The sequence below is a fragment of the Leucoraja erinacea genome, chromosome 11 (genome assembly GCF_028641065.1).
Source record: "Leucoraja erinacea ecotype New England chromosome 11, Leri_hhj_1, whole genome shotgun sequence".
In the NCBI taxonomy this organism is placed as follows: Eukaryota; Metazoa; Chordata; class Chondrichthyes; order Rajiformes; family Rajidae; genus Leucoraja; species Leucoraja erinaceus.
This window is the reverse complement of record NC_073387.1, coordinates 46,440,612-46,454,171: the sequence shown is the minus strand read 5'-3', so window position 1 is coordinate 46,454,171 and position 13,560 is coordinate 46,440,612. Positions and strand designations below refer to the sequence as shown.

The window sequence follows — 13,560 nt, the reverse complement described above, 5'->3', positions numbered from 1 at the left end:
GCGGGAGCTTTAGCCGTAGCGAGAGCCTGAAACTGCTGTCCAATCCGCAGGCCCCGGTGCCACGTCCGCCAGACCCGCAGTTGCAGCCTCAGAATGGGGTCCCGAGGGCGCTATTTCCACCCGCTCTTCGGCCATCCAAACGTGTGTCTCGGCACCAGATTCCCCGTCAAAGATAGGCGCTCCTCCAGTCCCAACGACAACGGAGACCCGACAAAGAAAATTGTCGTGATATGCAATGAGGGATTAAAGGTTATCCCCTCCAACAAAACCCCCCCCCCCCCATTACACCCCAAATAAAATAAAAAAACTACATAAAAACATAGACAAAAAATAATAAAAACGCAGACGGGCTGCAGAGGCCGCTGCTGACGAGAGTCACGCCGCCTAGCTGTAAGATATTGTACAGTTTGATGTATTTCCATTTGCATTTACAAGTGTCGTGGTTTACCAGGCAAGTAAACCAAGTTTTCAAATTGACCCAACTTGCCTATTGAGGTTGAAATTGTTCAAAATAACATTGATGTTGATGCTTGGTTTGAGGATCGTTCTGGTCTGATGATAATTTCACTTTTACTATCCCTCTATATTTCAAACGCACTGTGTTAAAAGCCATGTCCTCACTTTTATTATAAGTGGCTTTGTTTGTATGGCTGTGGAAACAACATTTCGTTTGAGTCTCACTGGGGCTCAAATGATAATAAATTTGTATTGTATTGTATAAGGAATTACCTACAATTTTAGTTAATTTGTAACGTTATCTAAATTTTCAAAGATCATAGTACATTTCCTTTCTTTTCCATTTCCACAAATGTCTTTGTTTAAGAAAGAACTGAAGATGCTGGAAAAATCGAAGGTAGACAAAAATGCTGCAGAAACTCAGCGGGTGAGGCAGCATCTATGGAGCGAAGGAAAAGGTGACATTTCGGGTCTGAAGGTCTCGACCCGAAATGTCACCTATTCCTTCGCTCCATAGATGCTGCCTCACCCACAAATGTCTATTATCATTCTCGTCTTCACTTTATTCCATATCTCTCGATATCACTGTCTATATCTCTAAACTTCTATTGATGTTTCTTCCTTTTTAGTGATTCCATTTGTGTGTATGTGTGTGTGTATGTGTATGTATGTGTTATGCAATAGTCGTGGAAGGAAGAACCCGTGTAAAATGTGAAATTCATTAAAATTCCTCAAAAAACAACTTGTTTTACACGGCACCTCAGATTCACCAGACACAGCAGGTGCTGAAGTCTTGGTGTGCTGGGGAACTCAGGAGGTGAGGTAGCATCTTTGGAGGGAATGGGCAGAAGTTATTTCAGGGGGGATCCTTCCTCAGACCGATGCAGAAGGTGGGGGAAAATTGGAAAAGAGAGGTGGGGTTCGCTGGGCCAGTCAAGGACATTCACAGACTTGGCACGAAGCCACTCCTGCATTGTCTTGGCTGTGTGCTTAGGGTCGTTGTCCTGTTGGAAGGTGAACCTCCGCCCCAGTCTGAGGTCCAGAACACTCTGGAGCAGGTTTTCATCAAGGATCTCTCTGTACTTTGCTCCATTCATTTATCCCTCAATCCTGAGTAGTCTCCCATGTTCCTGCTGCTGAAAAACATCCCCACAGCATGATGCTGCCACTACCATGCTTCACTGTAGGTATGGTATTGGCCAGGTGATGAGCGGTACCTGGTTTCCCCCAGACGTGACGCTTGGCATTCAGGCCAAAGAGTTCAATCATCAGACCAATCAATTTAATTTACCACTGGTGGACTCCAATCAAATTGTAGAAACATCTCAAGGATAATCAATGGAAACAGGATGAGCCTTAGCTCAATTTTGAGTGTCGGAGCAAAAAGTCTGAATACTTATGTAAATGTGATATTTCAGTTATTTATTTTTAATTACTTTGCAAAATGTTCTAAACACCTGTTTTCACTGCTTCATTCTGGGGTATTGTGTGTAGATTGATGATTAAAAAAAAGAATTTAATCCATTTTAAAATAAGGCTGTAACGTAACAAAATGTGGAAAAAGTGAAGGGGTCTGAATACTTTCTGAATGCACTGTATCTCTAAAGTCTAAAGGTATAGGGGCAGGTGTTACAAGTGCTGTTGCAGGGGAAAGTGTACACTTACTGTATTACCGAATATTGAAAGGCTTGGATAGAGTGGATGTGGAGAGGTTGTTTCCATTAGTGCAAGAGTCTAGGACTAGAGGTCATAGCCTCAGAATTAAAGAATGTTCCTATGAGAAGGGATTTCTTTAGACAGAGGGTGGTGAATCTGTGGAATTCTTTGACACAGAAGGCAGTGGAGACCAATGGATATTTTTAAGACAGAGCTAGATAGATCCTTGATTAGTACGGGTGTCAGAGGTTATGGGGAGAAGGCAGGAGAATGGGGTTAGGAGGGAGAGATAGATCAGCCATGATGGAACGGTGGAATAGACTTGGCCGAATGGCCTAATTCTGCTCCTGTTACTTATGACCTTACTTATGACCTTAAAAGACACTCAGGAGCTGGGTTTTACAATTTGGAATGTGAGTCTTTCACAACAGACAGCTTTTGCTGCTGCTTTTGAAAGGTTACAGGTTTGACTTGCAAGCCAGTAAACCAACTGCTGGCTAATTGAGAATCCTTTGTAGTTGCTGGTGTCTCTTTTACCTGCAATCTCCTTTAGAGTGCAATTTGTCAAATTTATGTTTTCTTATTTCCTCTCTCGGTGATAATGACACGCTATAATGACAGCATTCTGTGTTTCAGCAGTCACTGGAAAGATTAGCGAAGAGCAATTGGATTTGACTGAATCTTGTCAATTATTTCTTGTGTGATTTTCCAAACCACTTGCTGCATTGAGAAGGTCTCTGATTAGTTATCAGAAATTCTGAATTATAATCAAACAATTGTACAGTTCTGAAAGGTGCAATGAAATTATAAGCTTGCGGTACCGTTTTATTAATCCTTGAATTATAAATATTGATATAGTGAATAGAGGTACTCTGAACGCTGGGATCATTCTCAAAGCAGTCAGTTCATAAATATTGTACATTGTTGAAGCCCTAATAGACAAGTGTTAAATGTGAATTTTACCCAGTCTCAAAAATTAATTAACTTTATTAACTTTCTTCATATTTCTTTAATGGCTTTGCGTGTTGATACTTTCTATGCAGCCAAGATAGAATAAAAGTGACTGACTTCAATTTCATTTGAAATTGGAATCTTTTTAATTTGCAGAGAGCAATGGGGAGAAAAAAAAAGCTTTTATTTTTCTATTTGCTTAGAAGCCAGTGATGTGTGAGAGTTTAATTTTCTGGTCAATGCATAAATATGTTTCAACAATAGACAAGTTCTACGGTAATGGTATTCCGTACCTCGTAGAAAAGCTTTTGACATTTTTTATAAACCGGCATGATGAAAGTGTAACTTTTTGAATTTAGAACCACTTTATAAGGTCAGTGTAACTTATAATGTAACTCATTTCACTACTTCCAAAAATTTAAAAAATGATTGTAAATCATATTGGGCCACATAAACACAGCAATAAAAGCAACCTCATTCTCAAATTTTACTTTAAAAATAAATAAAAAATAAAAAATGTTAAAAAGCAAGTTGTCTAACACTAGAATCCCAGCTCAATTTTTGAGTTCAAGGTAGAGTTCTACATCAATGTTACAAAATGTCCATGCACCACTGCTGATAATCACATCCTATTCAGTTTTCTGGTATTGCAGTGGTGAAGAATGATGTGTGTGTGCCTCTTCCTTCATTAGTGCTTCAAAAAACAGTCATCTTATACCGACTGCTTTTATGTATGCAAATTCAAGAAGAATGCAAATCTGTATGTCTCGATATCAGGATATAAAAATGAGGATTACACCTTAAGGGCCTGTCCCACTTGGGCGACCTAATCCGCGAGTTCTGGGGAGTTTGCCCTTGTCTCACACTCGCAGCATGGTCGACACAAGGTCGTAGGAGGTCTTCGTAACTCTCCTTCATGCTCGAGAGTGGTCTCCGCGTACTCAAGGTCTCAGCTAGGTCGCGACGTTTTTTTCAATTTGTTAAAAAATGCCTGCGAGTAAAAAAAAGGTCGCCATGGAAAAAATCAATCCTTTTTTTACTCGTAGGTTTAGTCATAGTAGGTCGTAGTAGGTAGGCATGTTAGTCGTAGGTAATCGAAGGTAGTCAAAGGTAGTCGTAGATAGTCTTCATCATAGTCAAAGGGAGGTCAAAGGAGAAGGAAGGAGGTTATCTTCACTCTCCACTATTCGGTGTCCAATTCTCCTGAAGTTAGTCGTAACTAGTCTTCAACATAGTCGAAGGAGGTCGAAGGAGGTCTTCTACATAGTCAAAGGAGGTTTTCAACATGTCATTTTTTCAAACTCATCTAAACTCGCCAATTAGGTCGTCCAAGTGGGACAACCCCTTAAGTGTGGGAGGAAGGAACTGCAGATGCTGGTTTACACCGAAGATAGACACAAAATGCTGGAGTAACTCAGCGGGACAGGCAGCTTCTCTGGAGAGAAGGAATGGGTGACGTTTCGGGTCGAGACCCTTTTTCAGTGTTTTTGTGCAGATTGACAGATTCTTGATTAGAAAGGGTGTCAGGGGTTATGGGGAGAAGGCAGGAGAATTGGGCTGAGAGGGGAAGATAGATCGACCACCATCGACTGGCAGAGTGGATTTGATAGGCCGAATGGTCTAATTCTGCTCCTATAACTTATGAATGTATGATTAAAGCTGCATAAACACCAAGCACGAATGATGAACAATTGGTGGCTCAACACTCTCCCTCTGACTTCATTCTATTGTGGGATAAACCTTTGCAGCAGAGTGCAACACACTGGTGCTTTTAAACAAATGGCCATTAACTTCTGAGTAGGAATGCTATATTGTTGGATCCTTGCAATCAGCACTTAGGAGACATGCATCTCATTACTGTGGGTTAGTTCTGAAAGCACTACATATGTAAAAGGTCATGGTCTAATTAAGAAGTAACTTTAAGCCTATTCTTATGAAAACAATTCTTGATTTCCATCGAGGCACGTGAATGACATTTAAGTACCTACTCTGCAATACTGTTGATCTGGTCATTTGAAATGAGAAGTTTGAATGATATGGACCAGTATGGGATAAAAAAAATAATGCTTGTATTTCACAGAGATGGCATGACTGTGCGAATTCTGTACTGCATTGGTCAGCGAATGTGTTATACGTTTCCATTAGAATCATAGAGCTATACAGCATGGAAATAGTCCCTTTAGCTCACTCGAGTTGCCTAACCAAGCTAGTCCCATATCCTTCCAAACCTGTCTTGTCCATGTATCTGCACAAGTGCCTTTTAAATGTTGTAATTGTACTCGTCTCTCGTTCTTCCAGCGGGAAAGTTAAAACAAAACAAAAGACGTAGATTTAATGTAACTGCTTGAAGTAACAGGGCCAACGTAAGGAAAAAAATAAAGAATGCATGCATTGTTAATATATGTTTGGGTATCTCCTCATAGAATAGGAGACCATCCAACTCATGCCTATGCTGATGCTCAGAGCCATCCATCATTTCCATGGCCCTACTTATTTCTCTGCAACCTCTGCTTATGGCGCATATCCATTAATGTCTCCCTGATTCTTTTCCCCTCCCCCCCCCCATCTACACCAGGGCTATTGTAGAGTGGAATAGCCAATCACTGAGCACATCTTTAGTACATAGGAGGAAACTAAAGCACCCTGCGGAAACCCAGGTGTGCAGGGACTACACTGGCCAAACGTTGGAGACTCAACAACTATCAGAAAGGGAGTTGGCGAAAGTAATTGTGACTTTGTTATTTTCTGGGCTCTGGGAAAATACAGGAGAGTAGAACAGGCGTGTCGTAAGAGGGTGAACTGGGATATTGCCTCCAGCTCCTTAAAGTTTGGCTGCAGGAGGTGCCCCTGGGAAACAAATATGGCCGGCCAAGGAGAGCGACGTAGGTTCGCGGGAACTGCTCCAGTACATCAAGCGCACGGGCCGACCGGACTTTAGACTTTGAATATTGGCGGCAAAAATGGCGGCGCCTGCATGTGTAATATGTGGAAAAAGAATTTCACTGTGCAGCTGCATACATGACAGATAAAGTATTATTGAACTAATCAGATAGCGCTCTCAAAGACCTGGTTTATTATACATTGGACCAAATGCTCTTATTATTATTCTAACTAAATTACATTATTTGTTTAATAATGTAACTCTTTCTTTTTATTTGCTGCTTACCTGTACAGGAAGTAGAGGTTTGTACTACGTTTACATTGAATGCTCTTTGATTTTTTTTTAAATCATTTTTTTATGATTGTGTGCTAACTTTTTATTTCTTGGTGAGCAAGCAGAAGGGTGATGTTGTAAAGACTTAAGTACTGCTTGTAAAGTTAAAAAATATGCAATTATTTTTTGTAACCCTTTAATAATTATACTTGTAATATATACTCCCCGTGCAATTGATGCTGTAACATTCAATCATTTTAGTTGTGCAGTAAAGATTTTTCTCATATGAAGTGCATGTTTAAGAACTTTTATATATTAAGCTACAATTATAATTATACCGTCAGCTCTTTTTGTTCTTATGTTGGAACAAAGTGTTTAATCCGATTTTGGTGCATGTGGACAAAAAGAGCTCTCGCAATTTTGTTCACCAGCTGCTAATCCCCTCATGACATTTTGGAAAATAGGAAAAGGTTACGGCTATGGATTCCTAAGCTCTTGAGTTAGTGCAGAGGAGAGTCGTCACATCTTGGCAACTTGACAATGGGTAGCTGCTTCCCTTTGAAATCTGTACTGAGGTAATAGCAGCACCCTATCACCTGTGGTGGTGTGAATTATAGATTACCTAATTTCGATAGTAATCAGAAGTCGGATGAGCACGATTTTTGCTCCTGGAAAAATGTAGCATGTATACATTTATCTCATGCACAACTTAAAGTACGGGTATCTACCACAGTCGCTGCCTCAAAGAGGCTGCCAGCATCATCAAGGACCCACACCATCCTGGCCACTCACTCATCTCCCCGCTGCCCTCAGGTAGAAGGTACAGGAGCCTGAAATCTGCAACATCCAGGCTGAGGAATAGCCGCTTCCACACAGCCATCAGACTATTAAACTCAACATACAAAATTCTGAACATTAATAGCCCATTGCACATTATCTGTTTATTTATTGAAGGTACACAAAAATGCTGGAGAAACTCAGCGGGTGCAGCAGCATCTATGGAGCGAAGGAGGTAGGCAACGTTTTGGGCCGAAACGTTGCCGATCTCCTTCGCTCCATAGATGCTGCTGCACCCGCTGAGTTTCTCCAGCATTTTTGTGTACCTTCGATTTTCCAGCACCTGCAGTTCCTTCTTAAACAATCTGTTTATTTTTTTATGTGTGTATATATATATATATTCAATGGTATATGGACACACTGATCTGTATTCATGCCTACTATATTCTGTTGTGCTGAAGCAAAGCAAAAATGTCATTGTCCTATCTGGGACCCATGACAATAAACTCTCTTGAATCTTGAATCTTGGGTATGGTTGACCACCTTTTAGTGTGGGATCACAGTACTGAGGAGGGAAGACAGAAAATTCTAACATGACACATTAAATCCTAGGTAACTTATGAATGTCTCAATCAATTGAAAAAAATTGAGATTATGATTCTCCTTGGTGCACAAATTGTGTGTCATTTGACGTGTAGGTAGGAACTGCGGATGCTGGTTTACACCAAAGATGTTGGACTGTTGGACTAACTCAGCGGGTCTGACAGCATCTCTGGAGAAAGGAATAGGTGATGTTTCGGGTCGAGACTCTTCTTGAGACTGAGAGTCTGGGGAGAGTGAAACTAGAGATGAAAAGGTATGGAATGAATCCGAGCCAGCATTTTATGCTGCCTCCTCAGGCTCTCTTTATTGTAGACAAGCTCCACAAATACTCCCAGTTCAACAGCCCACATTCTAATCACAGAAAAGCCATAACAGGAAAACCACAACTTTCAGATCCGCAAAGGTGCACTTCAGCAAGTCAGAATATCATTTTTTTCTGTCTACCGCTTGATGTTCTATTGTTTGGATCACAGATTGAGAACTGCATTCAGCTGTTAGTATTTTAATAGCTCAAACTTCATATTATAGTGGGAGGAGAGGTGGGGTCGGGACAAAGTCTGGAAAATATTTTATAAATATTTTTCTTTAAGAAATAGTTATCCTGATTTGCCATCTAACAGTCCCTTATTTCATGCCGAGCAGATCATAGATTGTTTTTTTTAAGTCAGTGCTGGACTAACTCCGCAGGTCAAGCAGCATATCTGGCGAATATGGATAGGCAATGTTTTGGGTCAGGACCCTCCTTCAGACTGATTGAGGTAGGGGGAGAAAGCTGCAACACAAAGATATTGCTGGCCCTTCATTGTCATTGGAACTTTCTAACCAACAGTATCTTGGTAACAGTAACCAACAGCACAGAGGGAGAAGAGGAGGGAAGAGACAGTAACCCTAAGATTTTTGCCTCCACCACAGTGAGGAGGTGCTTGGAGGATACACTGTGGTGGATGTTAATTTGTGTTTATTGTTGTTATTATTGTATGATTGTATGTATGACTGCAGGCACGAAATTTCGTTCAGACCGTAAGGTATTCAATAAAGATATTCAATTCAATTCAATTCAATTCAGCAAAACAAGTGCCACTGACGAAGAACGTGGTTCACCACCTCTTTCTCAAGGGCAGTTGTGGGTTGGACTTGTTGGTGATATCCAGATTCAGGAAAAAAATAATGAATTCAAAATTATTTATTTGTATTTTTTCAGATTAACATTGCCTTGTCTGGAAAATATAGCATTTTGTTCATAGAGTTGGAAGATATCTAAGTTAATGCCATTTTCCTGACTTTAGTCACTATCTCTCTAAATCTTTCCGAACCATTTATCTGCCCAAATGTTTTTAACTGTTGTAATTGTGCCCGCTTCTACCAGCTCCTCTGGCAGCTTGATCCATATACTTGCCACACTCTGCAGGTCCATCTACCACTCACATCCCCTTTTCAAATTTCAACCTAAAACCAGTGTCCTCTAGTTTTAGTGTTCCCTACTCTGGAGATAAAAGACTGTGAGTCTCTACCTTATCTGTGCCCCTCATAATTTTAGAAACCTTTAGAAGATCACCTGCCGAGCTCCACGGAAATCCGTGTTTGCTCATCCAATCTCTCCCAATAACTCAAACCCTCCAATCCAGACAACATCCATGTAAAGTTGGAGGAAGGAACTGCAGATGCTGTTTTAAACCGGTCAACACAAAATGCTGGAGTAACTCAGCGGGCGGGACAGGCAGCATTTCTGGAGAGAAGGAATGGATGACGTTTCGGGCCGAAACCCTTCTTCAGACTGAGCCAGGGGAGAGGGAGATACAGTGATAGGGAAATATAAGGTGTGAAAATGAGACAAAGGGGGTGGGGATCAAGGCCAATGTAGAATAGACCATTGTGTTTAAGAAGGAACTGCAGATGCTGGAAAATCAAAGGTACACAAAAATGCTGGAGAAACTCAGCGGGTGCAGCAGCATCTATGGAGCGAAGGAAATAGGCAACGTTTCGGGCTGAAACCCTTCCACCAGAAGTCTGAAGAAGGGTTTCGGCCCGAAACGTTGCCTATTTCCTTAGCTGGGAGAAGCTAACAACAAAGCAAATGGAGATAAAATGTAAACAATGACAGCCAGACAAGTCAGAGGACTGGGAAGGGGGTGGGATGAAGAGAGAGGGAAGGCAAGGGTTACTTGAAGTTGGAGAAGTCAATATTTATGCCGCTGCCCAAACAAAAGTAAATCTTTCCTGTAAACTTTCTTGCTTAACTTTCAACTGCCTCTTGCAGTTCCTAGAATGAGCCTTCGATAGCCCAGCAACAGGACTGGATCTCGTGCAATGTAAATGGCATCAAGGGGCTGGAGATTAGGGGAAGGGGAGAACTAACCTCATCAAAAAGCAGCTGAAAGAATTTCATTTTGAGGTCCTCTAGATCAGTGGTTCCCAACCTTTTTTAGTTCATGGCCCCCTTGGGCTCTTTAATTTTTCTGTGCCCTCCCCCCCCCCTGACATTATTAGCAGAAAGAAAGTGGACCCCTTCATTGAACCTGTGGCACCCTAAATCCACAAATTTTTCTGTGGCCCCCTGCAATTTGCCAAATGGCCCCAGGTTGGGAATCACTGCTCTAGATTGTACTTCATTCTTGTCCTTTTTTGTCATTTATTTCTGGATATCTAAAGATACTAATGTAACAAACAAATGTTGTCTTCTTATTTTAGGATGATTATTTCAGAAGCTGGAATCCTAGCAAGCCGTTTGATCAAGGTACGATATTTTTTGACATATAAAGCTATTGTATGTGTTATCCACCGCCAAGTTATTTTGTTAAGCAAATTTTGAAGCAAGACTGCGTTGCATTAAAGGTCAGACTGGTTCCTCCTTTGCTATCAGGAGATTTGTCTTTATCAACTTCTGACACAGGAGAAATGTTTTCAAATGTTGAACTTTCTTTCACATTAAATAATGTAAGAGAAATTCATATTACCTATACAAATATACTTTCAACATTTTTTAATTTCTTCTGTGGGATAAAATTAAAGCTTGGTTAAGTTTTGTGTCAATATTCAAGAACTCCCTAACTTTGTATGCATAATGAAATTGATGTCAGTAATTATGAATATTCTCACCATTTTATACACACTGAAGGTATAATATTGAGAAACTGAATCCTGAAACCTCTGAGGTTGTTTTGTACATTTCCAAGTTGACTTGTATCGTTTTGTATTTGAGATTTACATTGGTGCAGTTGTGAATGTATAAAGAAGGAAAAGTAAAATACAGTGTGGAAGCAGGCCCTTCTGCCCACTGAGTCCGCTCCCCACCAGCAATCCCCGCACACTTACACTATCCTACATATACACACACACACGCGCACACACACGCGCGCACACACACACACACACACACACACACACACACACACACACACACACACACACACACACACACACACACACACACACACACACACACACACACACACAATGCAAACCTGTACGTCTTTGGAGTGTGGGAGGAAACTGGATATCTCGGAGAAAACCCACGCAGGACACGGGGAGAACGTACAGGCGGCACCCATAGTCAGGATCGAACCCGGGTCTCTGGCGCTGTAAGGCGGCAACTCTACTGCTGCGTCACCGTGCAACCCAAAATTCATAAGCAAATTTACAGCAGGTGTTTTTATTGATTTTATTTCAATTGCAAGTATTGATTAAATGTTGAACATTGAGAATATACTTGGAAGTCTTACTGAAGTCAAGAAAAATAATGGCATTTTAAATGGTGAAGTCCCAGTAATTTGATTCAGTTTTAATAATGTGATGTTTTTTTCTCAGGTGGCTAGTATTTGGAAAAAGTACAATTGTAACCAAAGCCCAAATCATCTATTTAATGTTACTCACAATTGTAATTGTTTTGGTGCAAACCTCACCTTGTGTACCTTGACATTCAATCTTCTGGAAGCAATCAAGTTATTCTTTTATTGCTACTGGATTGTAATGTAAGCAAAGGTGACTGGTTCTGTTTGATGTTGGAACTCAGCATGTACATCTTTGTTCGTTTTACCTGGGTGGTAATTCACTGGAGCAGATATCTCCCTCTTCCAGAGAACCTGTCCCACTTGATATTCCATTCCAACCCAAAAAAATCAATACATTTTGTAAATTGGATTGCCGTCACCAAATTGGATATCTTTTTGAAATACTAGGCACAGACTATCAGCTGTGATTTGTTGCAATCGCCCCTGCATGCCTGGAAGTTGTAAAAATCAAGTCCCACTCCAGAAAGTTTAGTTAGGGATATAGCAAGGAAACAGGCCCTTTGGCCCACTGAGTCCATGCTGACCGTCGACCTGTTCACACTAGTTCTATGTTATCCCAATTATGCATCTAGTTCCTATGCATTGGGATCAATATTACAGAGGCCAATTAACCTACAAACCCACACGTCTTTGAGATGTGGGAGGAAACTGGAGCTACTGGAGTAAACTCACGCGGTCACAAGGAGAACAAGCAAACTCCACACAGACAGCATCAGAGGTTAATTAAATCGGGATCTCTGACGCAGTACCACTGTGCCACCCTTAAAGGTTTGAGACCAAGATCTAGGCAGGTGCCGAATATTGTTCAGAGGAGCTGTTACACTGCTGCTGATTCTATCAGCCATTTCAGCTGAAGAAGAAGATTCATCCTTCACTCAGTGTAGTGACCTAGGAACTCCAGTGGGAGGCAGTAGCGGGGTAGTGTTGAAGGAAGGGATTATCCAGGCGTGATGGCAGGATGATCTTTATTGCCGTGAACATCACAAGGTCCACATTTCAGTTGCTCAGGGCGCTATAAGAAAAGCAGCGCACCACAAACCTGCAAAGTTTAGTCTAGGAATAATAAGTGGAAAGTGAGCATTGTGATGCATCAGCTTCAGGCAGTAACCAGCAGAATCAACTGGCAATCTCACGTTTTTGTCCGTGACATTTAGCGATATTACCATTGCTCATTTCTCCAAAGCGACAGCCCGGATATCAGCATTGAGCAAAACATGGCTACTGGGCATCCAATTACTTTGGTAGCATGAGCTTGTGTGAGGATGCATATGCCAGAGTGCGGGACTCAACTTTGGCCCGAAGCCACATTTGCAAGACATCACATCAAACTTGCTGGAGTAGTTCTTAATGGTTGCTAAGGTTTAAACTCTCTACTTACCTCGGTAAGAGTACTTCTAAAGACACTGAAGAATACTTTGCCTCTTTCAGCATTAGGCACCTCTCTATTATCACCCTAATTAACCAAGTGGAGTTTTTACTACAGTCAAATGGTCCTTGAGTATGCTGGAAACCTTTATCCAAACATTGCACAAATTGAATAAATGCAGCCAGTGGGGAACATTGAAACTCTGAGGTTTTTCCCCTAGTAAAAAGAAAACATAGATCTTTAAAATCAAGAACGGTAGGTTATGTATTTATAGATTTGCAGTATTTATAAATGAATCCATACCAGAGAGGTTTGAATATAGCAGAGGCAAGATTCAGATTTTCACTGCAATTGTCTTTATATTAGTTGTGCTGGGATTCTGAAACTCCTGTTATGCAGATTGGTTAATGCAGGTGGTATTAATTAATCCACTTAAAATGAGGTGTGAAGAAGAAGGTATTAAAAGGTAAATAAACATTATGGGAAGCATTGCTTAGAGAACATGGGAGATCACGCTGAATGTAGAGAATAGTACCAAACAGAAATGCCAAGCATACTTGAATCTCGCTCTAACATCTATGTAACTCCACCTTGGGTTCCCTGTGCTTCTCATCATTTTCCAGAAAAAGTACAGAGCAGGGATTTTGTTCCCTATCAAGCAAAGTGAAATCCTTGAATAATTTAGACTTTTGAGATACAGCACGGAAATATGCCCTCCAGTCCACCGAGTCCATGCCAGATAGAGTGGATGTGGAAAGGATGTTTCCATTGGTGGGAGAATCTAGGACCAGAGGTCATAGCCTCAGAAT

The 13,560-nt window shown here is 41.1% G+C and overlaps 1 protein-coding gene across 1 annotated transcript in view; it reads left to right on the top strand.

Annotated features, from left to right (window-relative positions):
* The window catches only part of LOC129701762 (testican-1-like), a 381,487-nt gene that overhangs the window by 124,699 nt on the left and 243,228 nt on the right, over window positions 1–13,560 (top strand). Inside the window, exon 3 of the mRNA XM_055643175.1 lies at window positions 10,286–10,331. Coding sequence (XP_055499150.1) covers window positions 10,286–10,331 — 46 coding nt within the window. The remainder of the gene's footprint in view (window positions 1–10,285; window positions 10,332–13,560) is intronic.